The sequence below is a fragment of the Phyllostomus discolor genome, chromosome 3 (genome assembly GCF_004126475.2).
Source record: "Phyllostomus discolor isolate MPI-MPIP mPhyDis1 chromosome 3, mPhyDis1.pri.v3, whole genome shotgun sequence".
Taxonomy (NCBI): Eukaryota; Metazoa; Chordata; class Mammalia; order Chiroptera; family Phyllostomidae; genus Phyllostomus; species Phyllostomus discolor.
This window is the reverse complement of record NC_040905.2, coordinates 198,897,535-198,924,644: the sequence shown is the minus strand read 5'-3', so window position 1 is coordinate 198,924,644 and position 27,110 is coordinate 198,897,535. Positions and strand designations below refer to the sequence as shown.

The following is a 27,110-nucleotide window of genomic DNA, read 5'->3' as shown; positions in this document are numbered from 1 at the left end:
CAGGAGGTGAGTAGCAGGGCAGGAGGAAGGCCACGCTGAGGAGACAAGGACAGGCAGCCATGACTTTCCTTCCTGAATCCTTTTCATCAAAAACAATGTCCCATATGCTGGTGAGACAGTCATGGCCTCACTTTCCGGTGCCATAATTCTAATGGAGAAGCTACCGACCATCCAGAGTGTTGCCTAGTTAAAAAGGCAGAAGAGACTAAGTCAATGGTTTTTAAATGAAGTAGCCCCAAGCTTGTTTCTTCAACTTATGAAAACAGTAATAATACTAACCGAGTAACAACCACCTATGACGTGGCTGCTGTGTCCCAGACTGCCTGCAGGACGCTTTGCAAGCATTGTCTCCTTTACTTTGAGAAAAACAACAAACCCTACCAGGTAGCTGTCATCGTCCCTACGTACAGCCTGTCAAACAGGCAACTGAGGCTCAGAAGAGAAAGTAAGGTTGAGTGGTCGGTACTACACCCGACTACACAGAGGTGGATGGCGACAGCCGCCTATGTGCTCCGCCCCGGCACAGCCCCCGCGGTCTCTGAAACAGCTCTGTCCTTTGCTGGTCACAGGCTTGGATGCTCCCAGCCAGATGGAGGTGAAAGACGTCACGGACACCACAGCACTGGTCACCTGGTTCAAGCCCCTGGCCGAGATCGACGGCATCGAGCTCTCCTATGGGATCAAGGATGTGCCAGGCGACCGCACCACCATCGATCTCACGGCCGATGAGACCCAGTACTCCATCGGGAACCTGAAGCCCGACACCGAGTACGAGGTGTCCCTCACCTCTCGCAGGGTCGACATGGCCAGCAACCCTGCCAAAGAGACCTTCACAACAGGTAAGGACACTTCCGTCCCCCTCTGCGCTGGGGTGTCTTCCCAGCTCCTTTTACGGCAAGAAACTAGAAAGGGAATTTTCATTCCTTTAAATTTTATTTTCGAATATTGTACTGGTTGACTGATTAATTTTTCAGAGAAAAAAATACCCAAAGTAACCTTTCATAGCAATATATATACACACATGTGTGTGTATATACAAACATACACATACATACATTTATGTGTATATACATATACATACATATACGTGTATATACACACACATAGTTGCATACATAGAAGGTGCAGGTCTGACATTCTCAGACAAAAGTTCTAGTAACAAAAATTTAAATATAATTTTTAATAATAAAATATAGTATATGGGAAACATGAATGACAAAGATGCCTCCTAACCTCTTAGCCTATGGTATCTTTTTCAACATACTGAAGTGTCATCAGTCATCCGGTACACATTTTTTCAGAGCTCAGTAAGCACTATGTGAGTTATTGGAAATGCATTGATGAACTCAACAGACCAGTTCTTACACTCATAGAGCTAATTTGTAAGTTTCTGTATAGTTTTTTTAGGCACAAAATCTGAGGAAAGCACAAATGACTAAAGTATCACATACATTAATAATGGGGAAAGGTGCCAAATAAGTCATATTTGTTTGGATTGCACATCAGCTATTGAGACAGGTATGTGGGCAATTTTTCTCCAATGGTGAGAACGTTCATGTCTCAGCTTGAACTGTGAGACGCCCCTCTCCTGGAACCCGGTGATTCCAATACAGATGTCCCTCCCCCTCCCACACAGGGCTGGATGCTCCCAGGAACCTCCGCCGTGTCTCTCAGACTGACAGCAGCATCACCCTGGAGTGGAGGAACGGCAAGGCCGCGATCGACAGCTACAGAATTAAGTACGCACCCATCTCTGGAGGCGACCATGCTGAGGTCGAAGTCCCGAAGAGCCAACAAGCCACAACCAAGACCACACTCACAGGTGAGCTCCATCCACATCGCAGACCCAGCCAGCCCCGGGACACGGCCCTGGGACACGGCCCCATGTGGCAACCCTCCAGTGACAGAACACGGTACAGTTCCCAGCAACTCCTCTCCCTGGGATGTCAGCTAGTCTTGAGAGCATTCCAAACACTGAAAAGTCACAGCCTCCAGAGAAGGGGGTGCATTTTTATGATCCTCTGAAAGGCTTTCCAATTTGAAGCTGAATTTCAACCTGTACGTTCTCTCTTAGGCCTGAGGCCAGGAACTGAATATGGGATTGGCGTGTCTGCTGTGAAGGGGGACATGGAAAGCAATCCAGCCACCATCAACGCGGCCACAGGTGAGGCGCACCTGGACTCCTACCACACCCCTCCCCCCTGCGCTGGCACTAGCAGACACAGGGCTCCGGAGGCAGAAAATCTGCTTTAAAAGAAACAGTAGATGCTCCAATGAGAAAGGAACCCCTAAGATCATCCAGCCCAGATGTCTAACTCCACAGTAACGTGAGCACACCACTCCCAAACGATGCCGACACTGCTCTCTCAGGAAACGGAGCAGCGGGTTTCTTTTTAGGAAAAATTGGAACCAGACTTTATAAGAAATCTACAAACTTTTTAAAGTTTGTAACTCGTTCCATGTTTTGTTTTGTTTTTTTAATGCCATCAACTAATGCAAACACATCCCCAGGGTTTCTGTTAGAACACACTAAGTTACTTTAAGTGGCAGGAACACAGGTTAAGTCAGAATTTGCTCTCACCCGTTGCATCCCGAGGCTCTGACTTCTGGGTAAGGATGGTGAAGAGCTACCTGATTCGAAGCCCTTGCTTCTTTCTTCAAGGTTTTTCTTTTCTTCTGGAAAACATAAAAAAAAAAAAACACTTTCCTCTATCTCTCTGCCAGTCTCCTCCTGATGTACCCCTAAATATTGTGAAGAAAAGGGAGGCCGGAGTGCAGGGGGACATAATTCATGCTTCACTGAGCTTCCTCATTATGCAGGAGCCAATGCTGAGCACTTACATATTCTTTTTGAGCTTTTTATTTTAAGGTAATTGTAGATTCGCATGCTGTAAAATAATACAGAGAGACCCCCTAAGCCCCTCCCCCAGCTTCCCCCAGTGGTAACAACTGTTTAATTATAAAACAGTATCACCTGGCTGGTGTGGCTCAGTGGATTGAGTACTGGCCTGTGAACCCAAGGGTCACTGGTTTGATTCCCAGCCGAGAGCACGTGCCTGGGTTTCAGGCCAGGTTCCCAGTTGGGGGCTGCACAAGAGGCAACCACACATCAGTGTTTCTCTTCCTCTCTTTCTCCCTCCCTTCCCTCTCTCTAAAAATAAATGAATAAAATCTTTAAAAAAACCCTAACATTAAAAAAAAACACAATATCACAACCAAGAAACTGACAAAGATATATTCAGATGTCACCAGTTTTACACGCACTCATCTGTGAGTGTGTATTAACTTCTATGGAGTTTTATCACATGTAGATTTTTGAATGGCCTGCTACAGTCAAGACCTGGAATAGTTCCATCATTGGGATCTCTTTTCCTTTTTCATAGCCATGACACCTCCCTCCCCATCCTCAACCCTCGGCAATCAGTGATCTGTTCTTTATCTCTATAATTTTGAGAGGTTTCAAGAATGCTACATAAAAGGAATCATATAGTAGGCAACCTTTTGAGATTGACTTTCACTCAGCATAATTCTCTTGAGATCCATCCAAGTTGTTTTTGTATCAATAGTCAATCCCTTATAAATGCTCTCAACTGAGTAGCATTTCATGGTAGGGACATCCCACTATATTCTTTTCAGTCTTCCACAAATCGGGTGAGGTAACGTGCAACAGCACTTCCACAGGTGAAAGCTGAGACCCAGTTAGGTGAGTCTTCTGAAGCCACCCAGCCAGTCTACCGGGGGGTGTGGGGCTGCAACCCAGAGCCAGGTGACTTTCAGTTCCGGAAGCAGCCTGCCTCAATCACAGCCTGAAGAGGGTTCACCTCTGTGTCTTCCTCCCAGATATGGACGCACCCAAGGACCTTCGGGTTTCAGAGAAGACGGAGACCACCATGACCCTGTTCTGGAAGTCACCGTTGGCCAAGTTTGACCATTACCGCCTCAACTACAGCCTCGCCTCAGGCCAGCCGATGGAGGTGCAGCTTCCCAGAGACACCACCTCCTACGTCCTGAGAGGCCTGGAACCTGGGCAGGAATATTCCATCCTCCTGAGAGCAGAGAAGGGCAGGCACAGGAGCAAGCCCGCGCGGGTAAAGGCGTCCACAGGTGAGGTTAGCCGCTGAGCTCCCTGCAGACATTCTGTTGATTGAGAGGTTGGCAGACTCAGCTGCTAGGCTGTCTTCACACAAGAACACCAGCTGGTGCCCTGGCTGGCATAGCTCAGTGGATTGAGCGCGGGCTGCGAACCAGGCATCGCAGGTTTGATTCCCAGTCAGGGCACGTGCCTAGGTTGCAGGCCATGGCCCCCAGCAACTGCACATCGATGTTTCCTTCTCTCTCTCTCTCTTTCCCCTTCTCCCTCTCTTCCCTCTTTAAAAAAAAAAAGAAGAAGAACACCAGATGGGAAGTCCTGCTACTTTCTTTACTCATATAGCCTCTACATGCCCCTTTAAAAGAGCTATTCACTTATCTATTCCTTTTGTCGACTGACTAGGCAAAGTTCCCTTGCTGGGCAGTCAATAGTGGTTTTCAACTATTTCTCCCTAGGAAAACTGAAACCATCGGGATTTCGGCTTGTTTTTGGTTCTAAATTTTATTTTGTGCACTGTACAGAGTCTTTTAAATTGTTTGTTGTCCCCCTCCCCGTTTAGCCTAAAAATTAATTTACTTTTCATTTTATTCCTTTTCAAGATGACCATGATGTTGGTAATAATTCTTTGGTTATTTTTCATTAAATGTTTCTATTCCAGGTCTTTTGCTTTCCTCTAAGGTTACTGCAAATTTACATATGGTCCTTGGAGCCTTCCAAGGTACCCTTCTCATTTTCTCTTTTCTCTTCAGTCATTAAGAGGGAATTTCACGGCCCCATGGCGGCTAATCTGACCTCCAGTGTCTCTTCTCACCCAGTCATTCCATACTTTGTACCTGCTGCCACACTTCCTCAGTAGCAAAAATGAAAAATAAAGAAACACATCAGTTCTTCACATGTGAAAAATATGCACATATAATTTTAGCCCCCAAATATAAAAGATGTACAGTTGGAAAATGTTAATTCATCAGGGTTTGACAGATAATAGTCTGTAGTTTCAATGTAATTATTTCTTGAGAACCCACTTGAATACACTGTAGTGTGCTGATATTGGAGGGACAAGTGGGTCACGTACTTGGCATTGACATTCTAGCTCCCATGCTCCTGCTCACAGACCTGAAGGCTAGACATTCAGAATGCTAGATGGGACTCAGTCAAGGCAAGGGAGTGATGAGAAGAGTCAGGAGCCACAAGAGAAAGTGTCATGGCAGAGCTGTTATTCCAGCTGACGCTCCAGAAACAGAAAAGAGGTCGTAATGGACAAATTTGGAAATACCTCTGAGTCTTTTCCAAAGGTAAAAGTCCCTTTTTCTGTACCTTTTGAAGGTACATTTACAAGTACCTTCGCCGCCATATTATATAAATCTCAAATAACAGTCACTTCAGCACAAGTTGGTCTCCTCTCTCATAAAGTCAGTCTGAGGTTCAGTGATTCAGGGATAGTTCCAAATTATCAGTGACCCCAGCTCCTTCTCTCCTCATTTCTCCATTCTTGGCATCCATTCTCAAAGTCACCTCCATGTCACAGCATGGCTGCTGCAGTACAGCCTTCACATCTGTGTTCTAGGCAGCATAAAGGGGGAAAAAACAAAACCAAAAAGGAGTAGCTACTAGATGAGTCTTTCTGGAAACCTCACCAATGACTTCACATTTTATCAGCCGTTCCAAGCTGTAAGAAAGATAGTCTTCTTGCTGAGCATGTGGCTGCCCACATGAAAATATGGCTGTTTATAAGTAAGAGAGAGAGAGGGAAGGACTATTTGTCAGGCAAAAGGTAGCCCCTTCAGAGAGTCTAAAGTGAGCTCTGGTGGTCAACTCTACGGATTGTGCATGGACTGCTTCCCTCCCAGCTCTGAGATGATCATCAAGGATCCTGTGGAAAGGAAGCTTAATCACAGGTGAGGAAGGGGCAGAATAGAACCAGGAAGGATTGAATCCATGGTAAAGAGGTGAATGTTTCAGCTTGTTATAAGGTATCAAGGGATAATAAAGAATCAGAAAAACAAAAAATAGGAAATCCCTCCAGCTCTTTTTCCTCCTCTTCTTCCTTCTCCCCCTCTCTTCCTCTTTCTCTTCTCTCTCTCCTTGCTCTTCCCTGAGTTCGACAACTACTGAATCATAGAGAGTTTCCTAGCTCCATCTAATCATATTACCCTGTAGCCACATTATCCCCTATCTCCAGTAGGGAAACCCAGGCCTCAGAGGCTCAGAGAGATGAAAGCTTCCAAATGAACCACAGGCTGGAACTACTTTGTCTCTGACTGAGAGTCCAGTTTTGGCACCCCAAAGGCTCATGATTTCATCTCCCAGGCATGCCTCCTTAATGCTGTTTCACAGAAATCATGTTAGATATTTAAATACATTCTTCATTATAGAAAAAAAAAGGGTGCACAGTCCCTTTTATTGGTTCTTTACCCATTGTCTCCATAATATTTCTCTATAGCTTTCTCCATAGAATTATTTTATTTTATTAAAAGTGAAGGGGACATTTCTTTCCTTCTCCTGAATTCTGTCTTCCCAAGTCTCTTAACATTTACTATAGCCAACAGTACACTACAAATATGCTCTGTGCTAAGTTCTGGGGATGCTAGAGCAATTAAGACAGGTTTGTGCTCTGGGGAAGTCATGATCTAATAAACAGAAAACACGACACTCCACTTGCTGTAAATGGGAGGCAGAGCATGCAGCAGGAACACAGAATGCCTTTGAGAATCAGGCCTAAAATGGGAGTAAGCTTTTGGACAGACACAGAGAGGCAAACAGGACTGTGTTATGGAATATGTAAAGAAATTGGAGTCCAGGCCCCCGGCCTTTATAAGCATGTGGGAAAGAAAAAGAGACAGGAAAAGTGGGAGCTCTTAGGTAGATGTGTTATGTGGTTATGAGTCCTGAAATGTCAAAAGACTATAGGTTCAAACCTCAAAAGAAAGGGACTCCCAGTTCTGCATCACTAGATTCTTAAAAGCAGAAGTCTGCAAAGTGCCACTCATCATCTGTGGATTTTCCACAGAAGCTGTGGAATTGGCTTCCCCAAAGCATTTTTCCCAGGGAATTCCAGGGTTCTAGCTGTGGAATTGAGCCAGAGTGCAAACCTTTTCCTTGATGTGGCACCAAATTAAAAGTATGCAGAACCTAGCTGCCAATCACACATGTAATAACATCCAAAGACCCTACCACAGACCGCACAACCCAACAGACTCTGGCCCTTCGCGTCTCTCTGACCCGGTTACCACCATTCATTCCCTTACTCATTTCCCCATTGTCACCTCGGCCTTCTCACTGTTCCTTAAGTGTGCCAATCCTGCTGCTTCCTATCTTAGGGCCTTTTCACATGCTCTTCTTGCTGCCTGGTTACCACTGTTCTCTTAGTTCTTCCCCTGGCATCTTCCTCATTGCATTCAGCTCATGTGTTATCTCAAAGAGACTTCTCTGGCCACTGATATAAAATGGTGCCCCCATCCTGATTTACCCCTCCATGCATTCCAGGGTCCCTCTTGACACTTACCTAGCCTGATATTACCCAGTAATTGGTTTACTTATCTATTGTCTGGCTCCTACTACCAACCAAAATGTAAGGACTCTGCCTCTATCCAGCACTATATCCTCAGGGCTTTGGACACAGGCAAGCACAAGGCATGTGCTTTATGAGCATGTAGGGACCGCAGTTATTTAAGCAGCTAGGGAAAAGGTCAAAGCTTCTCTTTGAGTGTTTTGTTTCTTAAAAATAACCAGCTTAAAATAATAAATTTTCCAAAAAGGCATATTTTAAAGGCGGCAAACTACTTAACACTTTATCATCTACAAGATGTTGGGAATCTAAAGATCTGAAATTGGCACAGCCAGAAATTCCTTCAGGCCAGCTGGTCAACCCACCATCAGCCCAGAAATGGGATTTCGAAATTCTCATTTCCCAGGCCCACTGACATTGTTCAGAGGGTAGATGCCAGTGCACAGCTGGAAGAAAAAGACAACAGCCTTTTCATAAAGAAATGCCAGGAGATTGAGTGTGGAACTATACAACAGAAATGCTGGGCTCCCTGGGCAGTGAGCCCCCAGTGTGTCATTTGCTGTTGAGATGTAGAGTCAACATTTACTGTGGGAAGCCTCTTGGTCCCCACCTCAGCCCTTGTCTGCTGAATTTTATTAATATCAGTATATCCCTTTTTCTTATTCTGATCCCTCTTCTTTTAATTTATCTTTGATTTTATTCATTGATAAACAAATACTTATCTGACTAGGACCGGTTTAGTGAAAAGGTTTAGGTGGGATACCAAGGGCACATGCTACAGAAACAATCGCAGCATCATTCACTAAGTAGAAACTTGATTTTAAACTTGAAAGTATAATCTTCCTTGATTTACATACCTCCCTATTCAAAAGACAAAAGGATGGAAGAACAGCCAGAAATTTTGGTGGAAGTACCGTTACCATGATTATTAGTATTCACCAAGAAACGTAACATTAGGTGAAATCACTCTCAACTGTATGAGCAGATGAAGCAGGATGTGGGGGAGGGGAGCACGGCATAATGCAGTGCTGGTGGCATATAAAACACTGGTTCAAGGAGAAGAGATGGCTCTCATCAGGAAGAGACCTTTTCCATGTGGGTCTCCTCCCCTCCCTCCATCCATCTGCACTGGCACAGTTTAATAGATAACCTGTAATCCCTTCCTCCCTGCCCAGTTAGGTCGCTCTCATATCTCTTACAACCTGGTACCTGAAAATTTCTTCCATGGGGGAAAAAATATGTTTTATGTCAGAACTAGAGAGAGAGGTTTAAAAGCTGCAAAGGAAAGAGTGACTTGATTCACATAAAGGGGGAAATCATCAATGTCAAGTTGTGGACCAGCAGTTTTGAGAGGAGGAGGTGAAAAAAGAAGAAAGTGGGATAAGGAGGAGAGTTTATGAGCTATTGGATCAATTTCCTTCACCTTTAAGGTTTTGGTGAGGTTAGATTTGTCCCATGTCCCGTCATGCAAGAGGACTGCTGGGTTACTGTAAAGGGCATGCTCCTGAGTGTGGTTGTGCTGAAATCCTAAGGTCAAGGACATGATTGTTATGTCTGGAGCTCTGCTCCTGGCCTCACAAGGGCCAGTGCACTTAAGGCTGGTTTGAGCAGCCGTCAACACTGCATAAATGAGCAAGCACGACTACATTCCAATAAAACCTGAATTTCATATATTTTCATATATTTGAAGTATTTATTCTTCTTTGGATTTCCCCCCAACCACTTAAAAATATGAACACTATTGTCAGTGTGCCCATTACTGAAATAGACAGCAGACCAGACTGGACCCTCAGATCATAGTTTGCAGACCCATGTTCTAGATCAAACAAGATCTGAAGGAGTATACACTTTGCCAATATTAAACAATTAGAAAGAATAGTCCCAAGAACTGGGAAAGTCTGAATTCAATAGATTCTTGAAAAGAAACATTTTCCCCTCTGAAAGGATATCTTCAATACAATTGCAAACTCAGATTTTTAAGTTAGAAGCCTGCCTTAATGGACACAGAGCTCATTTAAAACTAGCAAACAGTGTAAGGCATAAATAGAGGAGGGAAAAGATCTTTTAAGCAAACTCAAAGCAGTTCTGACTCTGTTTTTACAGGATCCATTTCCAGAGAAAGTCCTTTCTTCCTAGATCATGCAAAGTCCATTTAAGCTCAGCCCTGGGCATGTTGTAACTCTGAATTGTATATATTCAGACAAGAGAGTTAAGCTGCACTTCGTGTGTGTGCTCAGGAGGTGGAACAGAGGGCACATCCCATTTTAACTGCTTCTCCTAGGGCCTCAGTCTTTCTGTCTAGTAAGGGACGGTTTTCTACAGAGGCACCGCCTTGCTCAGTTCAGCCTTACTTGTACTATATTCATTTATCTCTCAGCTTCTTGAAGTTGTTTATGTAAGCCAATCTGAACCCCGGAAACTGACAAAAATTCCAACACAAGGAGACAATAATATAGAGGAGTGAAGGAAGCATGAGAAGGCAGGACATCTAAGAGGAGCCAAATTTCTAAAAATACAGGAGGCTGGATAGTTCAGACCAAGAATCCAAGGAATAACTGAAGAAATGGAGGAATAAACTGAAACCAAGAGCAGTAATAACATAGACCACAGGTCAACAGGAAAATACCATTTCCAAAAGACAAGACCAAATATACAACCAGGCAAAACAAGTATTACATTGATGTTTCTGTTGTTATTTTGCAACAGCACCTTTTGAGGACGCATTCAGGGACACAGTCGGTGACACACAGCACTCAGGCCCCTGTGGCCTTTCAGCACTGGCAGCCAGGGTGCCATTTGGGGGTTCCCACGAAGCAAGCACTTTGAGACATGGTTTAACTGACCCCATCTCTGTCATTATTCAGACCACACCCCTGAACTGGAAAACCTCACCGTGACCAAGGTTGGCTGGGATGGCCTCAAACTCAACTGGACCGCAGCTGACCAGGCCTATGAGCACTTTGTCATTCAGGTGCAGGAGGCCAACAAGGTGGAGGCAGCTCAGAACCTCACGGTGCCCGGCAGCCTGCGGGCTATGGACATCCCGGGCCTCAAGGCCGCCACCCCTTACAGAGTTACCATCTATGGGGTGATCCGGGGCTATAGAACACCAGTGGTCTCCACTGAGGCCTCCACAGGTACCTCTTACCTTTCTGTCTATAGCTTCTGTTTTTTCCAACAGGAAACTGCCCAAGGATAATCGGTGGCAACTTGCTTTTGGATGGACTTGTTCTGCCCCAGGTTATAGCGCTATGGTGTGTGAGAATGGGGAGCTGTGAGGCTGCAGGGCTCCAGGGGCAGCTTGCACACTCACCCCCATGTGGGCAATGCCCTTTGGAGTTCCACAGAGTCCAGCCTGCGGGTTACACTCTCAGCCCCAAAGGCAAGGACCATCAGCTTCACAAACAGACTCCCTCCTGCTAAGGGGCATTAAGGCATTTTATTTAAAAGGAAAAAATTAATTTCCTTGTCTACTGGAGGTTAGGGCTATTCCTTAATGAAATAAGATAACGAATCTTTTCCTACACCTTACCTCCTTTGCTCTATTTCACAAATTTAGGAAGCTGCATGATGCACCTTTACGTAAAGAAAGTCACTTTTCTTTTTAAGTCACATAATGCCTGTTCTTGTGTTACAGAGCCCCTGGATCATGTGTGATTTGATTATTAAACTGGTTCTTTGTCCTTTTCCAGGGGAAATTCCCAGTTTGGGAGAGGTCACCGTGTCCAAGGTGGGCTGGAACAACCTCAAGCTCAACTGGAGTGCTCCGGAAGGAGCCTATGAGCAGTTTTTTATTCAGGTGCAGGAGACTGGCTCGGCAGAGCCCGCCCAGAACCTCACCGTCCCGGGAGGGCTGAGGTCCGTGGACCTGCCTGGGCTCAGAGCAGCCACGCATTACAGCGTCACCATTCGTGGGGTCACTCGGGACTTCAGCACAACCCCTGTCTCTGTTGAAGTCTTGACAGGTATTCTAAACTAACTCATTAATTTTCTTCCTCCCATTGTCTCTTCTCAGGAGGGATCAAAACTCTTCCCTGCTCTAAACAGGGTTCAGCACCCCCCCCCACCACCTTGGGGAAAACCTGTGAATCACCCCTGCTTCTGTCTCAGTGTCATATTCCTTATATGGCCAAGTCCAAGTGGTAGCATGGTAGCCAGTCCCATGGGAAGTTCCATGTACTTTTCCTTTACAAAAGTGAGAGGTGACTTTTCTTTCAAAGCAAGTTTCAGTGATAATATTTAAGAAGTTGGAAAGCACAATTTGCAAGTAGAAAAAAGTTTGAGCTCATTTTAAGAACATATCAAAAGACTCCCCAAAGCCCCATGGGTATGTCAAAAATAGAAATTGTGAACAATCCCTAAAGCTCTCTTTCATCCCCAACGCCCGAAGAGGAAAAGCTTGGCTTTAATGCTGGCTATTCGAGTGTGCTCAGCAGCTGCTGTGAAGAGATTATGTGTCTGTAACCAACACCGTCTAGACAACTCATCCCAATCCTCACCAAAATGCCATCCAACGTGCAACAGGCTTTTCTAGTAACTCAGCAATTCTATGTCCTTATGCAGAAGAGGTTCCAGATCTGGGAAACCTCACAGTGACCGAGGTTAGCTGGGATGCGCTCACACTGCACTGGACCACCCCGGAAGGGCTCTATGAGCAGTTTGTCATTGAGGTCCAGGAGGCTGGCCAGGCCAAAGAAGTTCACAGCCTCACCGTTCCTGGCAGCCTGAGCTCCGTGGAAATCCCAGGCCTCAGGGCTGGTACCCCTTACACAATCACCCTGCACGGCGAGGTCGGGGACCGCAGCACTCGACCCCTTGGTGTGGAGGTCACCACAGGTATATGAACCCCCTGTCTGACCGGGACTGTGATTGAGGCAGCCTGTCTTTGGAACAGAGAAAACGCCCCACGTGGCAGAGCCTGTCTCGGTGTTGCTGAGAGGCAGCGCAGACACAAGCTATAACTCAGGAAGGTCTGGGTTGGAGTTCCACCTTACTGGTCGAATATTCTGGGGAGGGCGGATCATGTCCCATCTCTGAGCCTGCTTTTCTCGCCTTCCAATTGGAGATAAGACCTCTACTGCAGAACACTGTCAGGGGCGGTAAATGAGATCATGAAAGTGCTCAGCGAAGTGCCCACCCTCCAATAAATACTGACTGGCAAATACCTAAATTTATCAAGTAGCAACATACCATAATAAAAACAGCATAAACAGTAGGGCCGGGGCACAAGAATAAGGTCAGAACTTTCTAGAGAACTCTAATCGTCCGTGGCCTTAGCCATCCAGCTTATAGCCAGGCCTCTACAGAACCACCTTGGAAATGATGTAGTCATCTTCTAAAATTACCAAGCCTCTCTCTTCTCCAACAGCCACTCAGGGCAGGAACATTTCCCCGAAAGGGCAGCCACATTTGACTCCCATGTTTTGGAGGAGGAAAATCAATTTGTTTCAATTTGTCCCCTGAAAATAGGCTGCTTCATCTGTTACCAAAAACTTCACACTGGTCATGAGGTTTCTAGAAACTTCTTAAAAAGGAGCTATGGGAAAATGGGCCACATATTTGGTAGGAAGGTTTTTATGGTGAGCCTTAAACTCATGATATTTTCTAGACTATATAGTCTGTTTTGATACCACCATCCAAATAATCTAATTTTAAAAACTGTTTTTTCTTGTGCACATATAACCCATATATTTAGTCTTTGCTAGAAACTGCATGCAATTCCAAAAATAAGAAAGGCAATGTTGCAGCCCCACAGGCTGACCAGGTTGTCCCGGTCCTATGGTTCCTAGAGCAGCTTCAAACCAAACACGTGTGAAAGGGGCCTTTGAGACCTGTGCAGGACTGGATGCAGGATGCTAATGGTCTACATCTGTAGTTTGCAAACTTTTGCTTTTAGCAGCAGAACTCCTTTGTACCTCAAATCTTACAAGGAACCCCATTTATGACAATTAAATGACCAGCTTCCTTCCTAGCTCTTGGTGAGCTGCCTAGACCCAGGGCCCCAACCCAGTTTTTGCAAAAAGATACCAGGTCTATGTGGAACACCGCTGGAACACAGTCCCTCTGAATGGACAAGTTTGCTCAGACTCTCACAGTAAAATTCCTGCAGTTATTTTCATTTCTAACTTTGAATCCACAGCCACTTCAGCTTTAGAAAGAGAGACTGAGAGATTTCATTTAACCTTGAGAAGCAGGGGCTTTTTCACATTTGAACCTAAACTTCCTAAATAAGCAATAATAACTACATTAAATTCCTTCCATACATTGTAGAAAAATAAATAGCAGGTTCTGTTCTGCACCATTTACCAAGCAATGATCACTTGGAAGTTAAAGTGAGCCCTCACTTCCCACAAAGGGCCTGGCTTCAGGATGCAGGCATTCTTCATTCAGACACAAAGTACTAGCAGAAGACGGTGGAAGGGAAAGCACCAGTCCAAGAATCCAGTACAGAACCTTTGATCAATGAAAGCTGAGAAAAGTCCAGAGAGAAAACACCAGACCTGTCCAAACCTGAAGCTTTATAAACCCAGTCAGATAGCACATGTCCAGCAATGAGATGATCTCTTCAAGGTCAAGTAATGAAATGAAGCAGGGAATTCTCTCCAATATAACCAAGAATTTGCAACGGGGAAACACTGTTAACCACACTGAAGGGAGTTGTTTGCCCATGCATGTCAAAGCCCACTAAGAGACAAAAGGGGGGTTGCAGCAAAGAAAGTCAGGGTTTATTTAAGGAAACAGCACCAAGTCTATGAGCTAATGCTCTGAAACCTGGCTCCCCGTGGCTTGTAGGGGATGGGTTATGTGGGGGGGGGGGGGATCATCAATCATAGCGACTAATGGAATCAGGATTGTGGGCGCACCTGATTGGTCAGGGCCAGGGTAGGGAGTAGCTGATCAGTGCATCTGGTGCTGATGTCAGCCGTGGCATTGTTCTGTCTGGCTTCGAAAGGATGTGGGCAGTAGGGTTGTTCCACCGGCACGGGTCTGGGGCTGACACAACACCGAGGTCAAGATGTTATCTTCAGCAGAAACTCTGTTCTCCTGATCAACAAACCTGGGGCTTTGTTCTTTAAGGAGGTTTGATGCTGACCAGAACCTAACTGTCCTGAGGGCTTAATGAGAAGGGAATGAATGGATGAGCAGTATGTGCGGAGGAGGAAGATCGGTCAAAAGAAGGCAAATGAGTCATAGTGCTATTAGACAGGGCAAAGCTGCTTGAATTAAGGAAAAAGTCACATTAAAGAAATGAAGTTCCTGTGCAGTTACATCAAAACAAGGATGTGTCTGTTAGGCTGTCACTTACTTACCAGGCACTCAGGATGTGTCAGGTAGGATACTCAGAGGTTTATAAATAGCACCAGTTAATCATCGCACAATCCGGTGAAATGGTACGGTCAGCTCCTTTTAAAGGTGGGAAAAGTGAGGCTCAGAGATGAGTTGGTGACCTGCCAAGATTACGCAGCTAGCAAGCATCAGTGTTGGAATTCTAACCAAGGCCCAGCTGCCTCCAAAGCCTACACTTTTAAACATCCCTACCTCCTTTAGCCTGACCCACAGTCCCAGCTTTTCGAATTGTCCTTTAAGCTCTGGCTGTGCCCGCTCAGAGACAAACAGGCGGGTTGTGCAGTGGTCCAGATGGCACTGTCATCTCGGGGACGGACAGCACAGATTTTCAACTCCTGAAACAAAAAGCTGTGGCCAGGTACCACAGTTCTAATTGGAAATACCCAGAGACCAAAAAGGACCACACACACACACACACACACACACACACACACACACACACACACTTCTCTCGCCCCTTTCTCTCTTCGCTGGGCTGTGGGACGTTTGGTTTCTTCATTTTTGGTTTACAGAACTGACAAATACCTCTCTGTCCTTCTTCAGAGGAGCTCCCCCTGCTGGGAGACTTAGCCGTGACTGAGGTTGGCTGGGATGGCCTCAAACTCAACTGGACCGCAGCTGACCAGGCCTATGAGCACTTTGTCATTCAGGTGCAGGAGGCCAACAAGGTGGAGGCAGCTCAGAACCTCACGGTGCCCGGCAGCCTGCGGGCTATGGACATCCCGGGCCTCAAGGCCGCCACCCCTTACAGAGTTACCATCTATGGGGTGATCCGGGGCTATAGAACACCAGTGCTCTCCACTGAGGCCTCCACAGGTACCTTCCTCTCCATGTAGATGCCCTCCCCCCGGTCTCTTCTTTCTCTCCAAGAGATCAGGGAGGCAGCTTCTCTCCAGGTCTGAATCCTTTCCATGCGCCCTGTAGCTGCTGGCCGTGCATGGTCAGAGACCTCCTTATGGGCTGTGCCTTGGTCCAGATGCCTTTGCTGTCTCAAGAATGAGCAGTATAGGTGTTACCTTTTCTGAGCTTCAGCTTCCTGCCTCTCCCAGACTTTATCTGCTTAATTCTACAACTACATCTCTCATCTCTATGGAATGCCTTTCTGGTTTAGAAGACAGCCTGAAAGTTTTAATTCTCTTCTCCAGTGCTTGGATATAACTAAAAGCCAACCCTTCCCCTGTGTGAGTGCTGGTGGAGTGCAGGTTGTTTACTTCAGAGAGTCTTTTTGCTGCTTGGAAATGGTGCTTTACCATCCAGAACACTTCAAGGGTAGGAGCACTGTCATTCTTGCATTAAAAAAATGTTTTAATTCAAATGTTTCTTTAAAATGCACTGAGTAAAATAAGGCAACTGAATTACTCTCTGCTGGGCAATTGTCTCAGTTACTGAGTCATTGTTAGAACACCAAATTGGCAAATAGCTACAGCAACAAGGGAGGGAAAAAAATATCATGCAATTATGACTGGAGACAGTACCAAAGAAAAAGCCATTCATTAACAGAAGTACATGCAGCAGCATCTGAAGCAAGGAACGTCTCAGGCTATGAATGCCAGAGATCCAATGCCCATTTTGCTCTTTTAATCAAGAGTCGCTCCCCGGCATGCTGGCCTTTGGACGGCACACTCCCAGCTCAGACCCAGGACAGTGCCTTGTAATTTACTCATCCCTCCGCAGAGGGACAAGGCGTTCAGTGTTTCCCCGGGAGGCTGCAAAAGTGAGCAGCCTTGCAGCACTGTTTGCCCTTGTCCATCTTCCTAGGGGCCACTGTGGGTTTGGAGCTCAGTAGAGAATGTCTTGTTGGTTCTGCATATGCTACCCCATTTTTAGGTAGTTATTGCAACTGAACTCTCATGCAAACCTATATGTCCTAGCTGGTTCTACCAAAAACACAGCTCCACTTTTTAGCTTCAATCATTTTAGTATCTCTTGCTGAGATAAACATACTGCACAGGCAACCACTGAATGAACGGGGATCCCAAATGCCTCAAAATTGCAGCTGAGGCTGCCCTGGGTGTACCTGGGCTCATTCCAGCTCATATCCACAAACCGTCCCTTCTCAGAAGGCAGGGAAATCACCCTCCACTTCTGATCTTTCCTGCAGATCTTACGGTTTGGGTGTTCTTAGTAGTTTTATGGGGATTTTTTTTCCATTTTACTGATAACAACATTCTTACTTCTGATGTGTCAGTATGAGGGGAGGAAGGCCCATAACCCCATCTGATCTGTATTTCACCAAATCCGTTGGGACAGGAAGGCTTTCTCTTTCCTTGCCAGAGTGAGAGAGAGAGAGAGAGACAGTATTAGCTTTTCAAACCCTGCTTCTGCCTGCCCTCTGCATGTATTCTTCCTGTTGCTCAGAAAAACTTGGGTAGGACCATCTCCAAGGCAAAATGTCATTTCTTGGCTGAACAGGGTTGCCTGACTGCCTTGTCCTGGCACAGCTCTGCTGGTTGGCAGCGCAAATACTAGCCTTCTTGGCCCACAGAGAGCAGTTAAGACAGGACAAGCTATTTTAACAGAATATGAGAACGGCTGGCCCTTGTCAGAAGTTTACAGAAAATATCAAGAATTACACTGACAAGTTGCCAATTTCTTTCAAGTTGCAAAATCAGAAGCCTGCAGGTACCATCTAGGGAGGGTATTGGCATCGGAATTATTTAGTTTTCATTTGAATAGATGGGAGCTCCCTTGAGGCGAAAGATGCCTGTAGGAGCTAGCCAAGTAATCTCGGTCTATTGAGTGCAATTCAGGAGACTGGAAGCTGCCAGAACTCATATCTTTTGACCAGTGGCCAGCATCCTCGAGCTGGGGCTCCCAGAAGCATCTGGCTCAGGCGCAGCCAGTCCAGCCGCTGTCACTCAGCGCGTCTCCTCACATGCTGGTCTCCGCCAGCCTGATCCTGTGGGGCAGCCCCTGAGCAGGGCAATCCAACCGCCGTACCCGCCTTGCTGTGTTTTCTTTTAACAAACTTCCTCCCTCAACGGCATTGATTAATAACACTTTCATTTCGCCATAACTCTCAGGTATCAGATCCTTCTCCCCAACTACAGTTCTATTAACAACTTCAACCTTAAAACACAGCCAAACGATTAACTCAAATTTACTTGTTTCTTCTCCCCTACCCATTGTTTTTTTCAGCCGGAGAACCAGAAATTGGAAACTTAAATGTTTCTGACATAACCCCTGAGAGCTTCAATCTCTCCTGGACAGCTACCGATGGAGCCTTCAAGACCTTTACCATTGAAATTATTGATTCCAATAGGTTACTGGAGACGATGCGATACAGAATCTCTGGTGCTGAACGAACTGCCCACATCTCAGGGCTACACCCTAGTAATGATTTTATTGTCTACCTCTCTGGACTTGCTCCCAGCATCCGGACCAAAACCATCAATATCACAGCCACCACAGGTACACGCACATCCTCCCACTTCTAACGTGCTCTCTCTCCAGGGTCTTCCTTGCAGGGTGAAGCAGCTCCTTCTCGCCCACCGAAGCAAGGCCCCAGTGCAGTAACTCCTCTGCGATGCCAGGCTGGAGCACTGTTTACACACCTCTCCTCCAACAGCAGCCCAAGTAGTGGATCTCCACTAAGACCCTTGCCTGATCTGTCGCTGACCAGGACGTTTGCAGCATTAAATGTAGTTTGGTCCAGATTGCCACATAGAATCTGGAGAAGAGCACCCTCCCCTTCAGTAGCAACAACAACAAAAAGCCATAAGCCATAATGAGCATTCTCCCAGAGTTAGAAAGACATCACATCAATCAAGCAGGCCTCAAAAGTCATATTTTTTGTTATCCTAGTATCTTTGTCTTCCTAGTGCCTTTGACCTCCTAATACTCAAATACCCTGACGGTCTCATGAAATTGTGGGGGTTTTTTTTTTTCAATTCAGAAAGCAATAAAAAAAGAGCAGATCCCTCATCAGATGAGTGCAGAAGGAAACCATGCCAGCCAGGACACCCCAATTCCAATGCCACCTCAAAGAGAAAAGACCAGAACATGTTCTTGCCCCCAGAACAGCAAGTGTTAGATGGTAAACATGGAAATAAAATAGTCACGTTCAAACAAGGAGCTTGGTTAGCAGAAGAGTAAATGGCTGTCACTTCAAATTTGTAACACCTGTGGCATGCATCCTACGGCAGACGTTCGGTGGCATGCAGCAGAAGGGAATGTCTGCATGAATTTAGAAAGGAGAGCCTTTTCCGTGCAAAGTGGCCATCAGCACATTTGGGACAATGCCTCCTCTTGACAGATAAAGTAAGACATCACAAACTGAAAAAAAAATAGTTATGGAATAAACAAGGGAGAATTTCTTCTAATAGTTCGCAGTCTCAGGTTCTGGGGAATTCAAGAAAACGATGGCCATGGTAGCATCAGAGCTACCTATTATATCAGTCGCCGAGGTTGAGGCAGGGTCTGTCTTCAGTCCTCACCATCAGGGCGGCCCGCAGAAAAGCCTGAGGGCCAGCATTCTCTCATTTTCGTCTCAGCCACATTAAACTACACCACCACCTAGGGAAGAAAACTGGTCAGCCCTACATGTCTGATGGCTCAGATCTGTTCCAACAAAGGACAAGTTCCCTAACCAGAGGGTCAAGTCTAAAACTTTATGGATTTAGTCTTATGTGTTTTGATTTTGAACCTATAATGGTGTTTTAAATTGACACGCTTTCCTATTTTTTTTTCCCCTCCTTGCTTTAGTAGCTGAACCTCTCCTTAGCCACCTCACTATCTCAGATGTGACCTGGGGCAGTGTGTCCCTCTCGTGGAAAGCTCAGGAGTCTCCCTTTGATAGCTTTCTTGTAGAGGTTAGGAATTCTGACCACCTCCAGGAGACGGTGGTGCGCATTCGGTGCCTGCGGCGTCACGCAGCTCTGTCGCCGCCAACCTCAAAGCTTCTTCTAATTACACGGCCCACCTTCACGGGCTCGTGGGCGGGCAGCATGCTCAGACCCTGACGGTCCAGACAACCACAGGTATTCCCCACGAGGGGGGTCTCCACTCTCCATCGAACTTCCTTTGAGGAGCATTCCAAAAATCCACTCGCTCCCCATTTTTCATCCTCTTAGTTCTTCCAGATCTCTCTCAAGTTTGATAGAGCCCCCCAAATCAGAGCTTTAAAGGTTTTTTAAAAAAATGCACTCACCCCAAATTAAGTAACTTCAATATCAACCTTTTTCCTAAATATTCATCCACATCTGGAGTTGCTCTGTTTGTATAGCGTTAACCTGACTTGCTTTGGTTGGATTTCTAAACCATCCTTTCATCTGATCTTGAATAATTGTTTCCAGTTCCTCTCATTATCATCTGCCTGCGGTCTTTCTAATCAAAGTTTACCCCTGTCACATTCAAAGAGGTGTATGCATGCTGTTTTTGTTTCCTTAGTCAGAATGCTCAACACTCTCTTCCTCTCCATGAGGACTTTAAAAGTGGGCCACTAACATGTGGAGAAAAGAGCCTTAAAACACACCCCAAGAACCACATGGGAGCACCCAGTGGTCTCATCTCGTCCTTGAGACTTTCATTTGCCTGCATGCCCTACCAAGAGACTGCTCTCTTATGACATTTACCCTACCGAGCATGTTTTGTCACCCACTGAAATCTGTCACAAAGGTTTAGAGTCTTCCTTTCATCCATCATCTTGTCCAAATCTTGGTGCATGTGGTGAATATCCAGAGCATTCAATTTTTGAGAAAATGTCTATTTCCTGGAAGCAGGCAGCATGTCAGGAAATTGTTTCCAAGGGTTAGAAGTGGTGGGAGAAAAAAGTTCCTAGCTCGCATGGAACACTAACTACCATTCTCTTTCTGAGTTTTTTCTTGCACCTCACTTTTCAGCTTGGTTGCGCCCTTTGGGAGACAGACAGCTGGCAGTCCACCTGGCCTCGAGCAGCCAGGCCTCATCCAGCATGGTGAGCGTGTCAGCACTGCTGGTCTCTGGCTGGTAGCATGAGAAGAGCCCTAACACGCATCCTTAATTCAGGAGATTGCTTCCACAGCCAACGATAGGACAAACAGAGTCCCATTTGGAGGATTTTACCTTTTGTGGGGTTGAGGTAATTTGCCACTGCTGTGGCTGAAAATCAGACCATCAAACTGACTGCTAAGTAGGAAATCCCATGCCATTATTTAGGGCCGTAGTCTGCTTCTGAGCCAGATCCTTTTTGTCCTGAGAGGCTTTACGGCATTGGGTTATGCTGTGCAATCATCCAGCTAAAGTTTATCCAAATGAGTCCTTTCCTTCCTGCAAGTGCAGTGGCTGCAGCAAAACAACCCCTGAATCCTTGGGAGGATTAGTCTGCTTCCTCCCAACCCCAAATCCTCATCTGCGTATCTCAGCCCTCCAGGATTCTTGCCTCTCTCTAAAATACAGTCTGGGTTGAACTTACTTTAATGTTCGTGTTTTTGGTAAATGTGCATGTGGGAAGCCAGATCATATAGTACATCTCTGTTGAAAGTAGCAGCATAGGACCCCCTACTTTAAAAACAAGTTGCTCTTATCACCGATTGTCTAGACTTCAAGGGACAAGAGAAGCTTAACCTTCATGGAACCGTCCATCTTTCCAAATTATCTGATAGGTGAATTTCCTAATCAGAAAAATGCAACACCCAACTTCAAGTTTTTCTGTAATGTGTGCATACACCAGGTGTTTTTGGTTTTTTTTAGTGAAAGCCATTTTCACATTTACAGCATTGACGGTGAGATGTGGGTTTTCCTAAGGCATATACATTTGGGTTTCTAACTACTGTCAAGAATTTGTTTTGTATGGGTACTAGCCTTTAATTGGTGCAATCCAAATCGATATAAAGAAGACTAAGCAAGGAAACTTCAGAGTAAATTTTATAAGGTGCTCAGTGGCACAGTCGCTCCTTGAGATGCTCAAAGAATGTTCCTCGTATAGGGTATCCATTGCTCAATCAGTCTATGCAATGCTGGGCTAAATAAAATTAAATAGGTTTCTTTCCAGGGACCAGCATTTCTGAGTCTCTAAAAGCTAGACTGTCCCTAAAAGCTAGTGTGAATGCTAGACCGTTTTGTGAACCTCTAGGGTGAGAGATAGTCTTCCATGTTTAGCACACATGCTTCATTAGGAAGCTGTCTTCTTGGAGCATCTTACAGAGCTCAGGCCTCATTACAAAACTTAGAGAATGTACCCTTAATGCCCTTTGCATTAATCCTGCTGCTCTCATGGCTTGTTTACTCTTCTTCATACATGACTAGCACATGGTCACGTCTACACTTAAAAGAATGCAAATCTATGCCTGCAGACAAAGCAATGGAGCCTAATATACTACCTTTCAGCAAATAATTGGAGGGATTGACACTTTCATGTTCTATGGCTACATTCTGGAAATATCCACACTGCTTCCTCTAATGATGTCTCTCTCTCTCTCTCTCTGCCTATGTTCCTTCTTCTTCAGAGCCAGAGCCACAGTTGGGCATGCTAATCTTTAGCAATATTACTTCTGACAGCTTCAACGTGTCATGGACCATTCAAGCTGGGCCTCTTGCAAGGATTGTTATCAATGTTAGCGATTCTCATTCGCTGCATGAGCCCCAGCAATTCACAGTCTCAGGAGATGCACAGCACGCTCACATCACCGGCTTGGTGGAGAACACCGGCTATGACGTTAGTGTGACAGGGACCACCTGGGCTGGGGAGCCCACCAGACCCCTCACTGCCTTTGTCATGACAGGTATTCTTTCAAAGGTTCTCACTTGTCTGCTTAGAATTCTGAGATGGGAAAAGGGGGGACAGGTGATAGACATTCTAAAGAGAAATTGAACCCACAATACAGTCTTCACTCCATATATAAACTTCTAAATGAAGAGAGAGCAGATACTGTTGCAGAGAGGGACCTTCCACAGCCACCCTTAGGAAGTGGACACAATGTGGTCGAAAGTTGTACAGAACTTGCAGATTTCTATGTGCAGTTTTACAGACTCTCCGGTTTACAGTTTGGAGATTCTGGCTAAAGAGTGAGTTCTAACTTCATAATGACCTAGAGTGGGAATTTTGTCCATAAATCCTACTATGTAAGTCAGTCGGTCCATAAACTACATGCCCCAGAAATATAATAATTTATCTTTTTCTTCTAAGAAGTACTTCCTTAAAATTGACCTTATAACAGATTAATGAAGGCTCAACCTAGAAGAGCACGTAAGTCCCATGTTTAATTTAACCTTACCCATTCCTTAAACTTGACTTCTAATTTCTCTTTGAATTATGTGAAGAAATGGTTTTCTATTTCCTTTCCTGAGATCATCCTAAATCAATGGTGAAGGATGCCAATAGTGTCGATTTACCAAATATCTAGTCTGAAAAACAGGAGCACCAACTTTGCCATCTGATTTTCACATTAAACCAGAACTCTCCTAGGGCCTAAATTGCTGTAAATAAGATATATTAATACGTTCAAGTAAGTATTGGAGGCAGCATAATGTCCTATAAGAGGGAGGATTGTGAGACGGGGCCTGAGTGGTTTCTCACCCTCTCCCACATGCTTTTCAGTTACATAACCTTGTCTGGTTCCTAACTGCTCTGAACCCCAATTTCCCTATTAAGAAGAGATGGTGCCCATAGCTCCCTTGGGCAGCCTTGTCCCAGGAACTAAGTGGATGTGATGGAAATTAACTGCCCGGCATCCAGTTGGCATTTGACAGGTACTGCTGGGTCCTTCCTGCTTTCCCCCAACACTGTGAGGAAAGTGGTGTGCTTAAAAATTAGCAGTAAGCCTGGATAGAATCAACAGACCTCTGCAGCTGTGACTTTCCTGTTATTTTTGAGAGAATCTTGGGCATGTTTTAATGTGAGATCAAAAAGTGGTTGTATTTTCTGTCTCGTGATCTAATGTAAATTCAGCCATTCACACAGTCTTCAGACACAGACCATGGTAATTCCTTAGTGGGGCACGGGGTAGCCATGACCTGAGACTCTCACTGCCAGGGAGGACAGACAAGGCCAGCCACAGAGCCCGTCAGGCCCCGACTTGTAGCTGCTGGCAGAGCCTCCCGCAGAATAGAGAGAAGAAAAGGAGGTCAGGAGAGCTGGTTTTGGGAAGCCTGGATCCAGTTACAGCATTGTCTCAGCTAATCCTTGATTCAAAGAGAAAAGACTGCATTTAAAAGAAGCATATTTTAAAGGGGGGGGGACTACAAATAACAGACCCTGGATTGACTAATTAGCCCAAACGCCCTCCTTTACATCAGAAGGCACTGCTTTGATGGCGTGGAGGTGCGATGCAGCCAGCTCTCCCAGTGAGGCGGGCGGGCGCCGCTTCTCTAAACAAAGCCCAGCAACAGAATCTGAGACTCTTGTCTTACAGACAAGAGAGCCTGTTTGCACAGTACATGTGATTTCATCTTTGCCTTTGATAGAGTTGTGATTCTGGGGAGATCTTTACATGGTAAAAAAAAAAAGTCTCAAAATAAACACCAAGTGTTTCAACATAAGTACAGAAAGTCCAAGCCACAGTAAAATTTAAATCTCCGCTTAGAGGATGAGGACATCCATTTACTTGTTCATTCAGTCACCAAACACTTCTTTTTAAAACATTTTTCTTTACATCCTGTGGATTAGACTGTGGGCATTAGTGTATGGTCATTTATCTCTTTGAAAGTTTCCATTTAGCTGCGATGAAAAAAGAAGGCTCTAAACTAGATGCAGCTCAAGCAGCCTTGGGCATGAAATTCCCACCCTCCTGCCCCCTCTGATAAAAAAAATACATTCACCACTACTGTTTTGTTTTGTAAGAGGGGATGCTTTGGACCTTCACTCATCCTGCTTATGTCTCAGGACTTGCCAGCACTGATGGCTTGACTAATTAGATGTTGGCTAAGGGTGTGGAAAGAACATTGAACTTGGAGTCTGAAGACCTGAGTTGGATCTCAGCCTAGCCACCTAGTAGATATGTGATCTGGGACAAGTCATTGACCTCTGTGTTTCTTTAGATATGATGGGGGAGGGTGGTATTGACAGAAGCTCAGTCCTTATAAGCTCACTCCTCCTGAGAATGCCAAGGTGTGAAAAGAACCCTTGGCACCTAACGTGTAAGTGCTTGAGATGTAGATGTTGGTGAATGAATGAACAAGTGATGATGACAGAACTTACAGAAGATCCAGGTGTGTCCTTATCCCCTAATTTTATCCAGAAAAAAAATAAATATCAAAAGAATTAGCAAGTCTTAGTATTCTTTACTGGCCATTGCCATAATGTGTTAATTTTGACACATGAAAAATCTTCCTTTTTCTCAACTTGAGAACATGTGTCACTCACTGCCTAATCGACTTGATTCAAAATGCGAACTAGAAGTGGAGTAGAAACACATGAAGTATAGCAACAAGGAAATATATTTGAAGGGGGTGAAAAGCTGATTTGCTTTAAGATGAGAAGAAAGTGGAAAGTAGAGAAAGGGCCCAAACACAACACGAAATGTCTGACTTTATAAGAAGTTCCCAGCCACTGGAGTCAGACCCTGCTAAAAAAACCTTGCTCTATCCCACACTAGCTTTGCGACTTTGGCCAAGTTAATTAATCTCTTTGAAGCTCCATTTTCTTTCCTGTATAATGTGAATAGTATCTATCTCATAGGCTTATTATGAAATTTACACGAGACCCCATCATCTGGCACCTAATAAACTCTTACTAATCTGCTAAGCATACAACACATTTAATGGGCGACTGGGTATCTGTCAGTGTTTGTGCAGACCTACGCTATCCCGGCAGAGTCCGTGCTGCTAACCTGCGTTGTTTTCACTCCTCCCTTCTTTCAGAGGCTCTGCCCCTTCTGGAAAACCTAACCATTTCCGACATTAATCCCTACGGGTTCACAGTTTCCTGGATGGCATCGGAGAATGCCTTTGACAGCTTCCTAGTCACGGTGGTGGATTCAGGGAGGCTGCTGGATCCCCAGGAATTCACACTTTCAGGAACCCAGAGGAAGCTGGAGCTCAGAGGCCTCATAACCGGCATTGGCTATGAGGTTATGGTCTCTGGCTTTACCCAAGGGCACCAAACGAAGCCCTTGAGGGCTGAGATTGTTACAGGTATTTTGATTCAAGTGAGCCATTTTCTTCTCTGCCTGGTTTCCTACCATGTAATCCATTGACCATATCACCATGGTTTTAACATCCTTGTCCGTGTTCTCTACTTAATCCGTAGACGTGGCCTGTACTTTTATGCTCCCCCACCACGTTCTCCCTTGTCTTACGTCTCTAATGAGCACTCCCCTTCTCCCACCCCAGAAACGAGAAGGTCGAAATGTTGCCACTTGGTGTTCCAAATCCATCAGACCATGTCTTATCTGTAGCTCTTTGTGTGTTTACTCCACATCACCTTCCCCTGTGTTCATCCTGGCTGGTCCCCAGCTACATTTCAGCCTTCTCAGAAGAAATATACCAATGAGTATGTTTCAAAAACTTACATCTGCCATCTCCAAGTTTCAACTATAACCTTGACAAACTTACCAGGTGGGCTTGTCATTGCAAAACCAATTATCAACTTACTATGTCGGTAATCACTAACATCATGGCTATTCTTGAACACAGACTAAATCCATAATTTTCTCAAGACTAGTAACTCCTAGAGAAATAGAGCATTAACAACGTGAACCTTCAAACAAATCTGTGCTTCCCAAAGTCTCTCTAGAGACCATTACTTCTGTGGAATATTCAAAGGTCCTACATGGTGAAGAAGTTCCATGTTCAAACAAGTTTTGGAAACACTGACTTAAACATAGTTTAAAAGGATCCCTGACCACAGGACTTTAAAGAACATCCTAATATGCATGTGTCTCTCCAAGAGGGACTTACCCAGGCAGCATTTCCCAAACTTACTGGACAGTGGATACCTTTTAAGGAAGAAGATCAAACAGGAATGGTTTGCTGTGAGTACACTTTGGGAAACACAGCTGTAAATTTACGTTGACATTGAGTTTTGTCTAGTTCAGGCAATCCAAGATAATACCTTGAGTCCAAAGCATTCAGCACAAGAGGTTCCAAGCATCAGTTCTACCATCTTAACACTTATCTAATGGTTAAAAAAAGCAAGCAAGTCAAAAGAGTGGGAGCCTTCTTTAGTAAAACAGCTCCAAGAAAAAAGCAAGAAGATCATAACATTTATATCATTTTAAAAGCCATTTTGCTCATGATCAAGGGAAATATAAT

The 27,110-nt window shown here is 45.1% G+C and overlaps 1 protein-coding gene across 7 annotated transcripts in view; it reads left to right on the top strand.

Annotated features, from left to right (window-relative positions):
• Nucleotides 1-27,110, top strand: part of TNC (tenascin C) — a 97,575-nt gene that overhangs the window by 46,072 nt on the left and 24,393 nt on the right. For 2 of the 7 annotated variants that reach the window (XM_036022131.1, XM_036022132.1), the window contains exons 7-14: nt 570-839; nt 1,637-1,822; nt 2,075-2,164; nt 3,841-4,104; nt 10,460-10,732; nt 11,288-11,560; nt 12,159-12,431; nt 15,486-15,758. In XM_036022131.1, the coding sequence (XP_035878024.1) occupies nt 570-839; nt 1,637-1,822; nt 2,075-2,164; nt 3,841-4,104; nt 10,460-10,732; nt 11,288-11,560; nt 12,159-12,431; nt 15,486-15,758 (1,902 nt within the window). Of the gene's footprint in view, nt 1-569; nt 840-1,636; nt 1,823-2,074; nt 2,165-3,840; nt 4,105-10,459; nt 10,733-11,287; nt 11,561-12,158; nt 12,432-15,485; nt 15,759-18,080; nt 18,354-22,366; nt 22,643-25,718; nt 25,992-27,110 lie in introns of all 7 variants that reach the window. The other 5 variants (XM_028512267.2, XM_036022127.1, XM_036022129.1 and 2 more) reach the window with 5 other exon arrangements.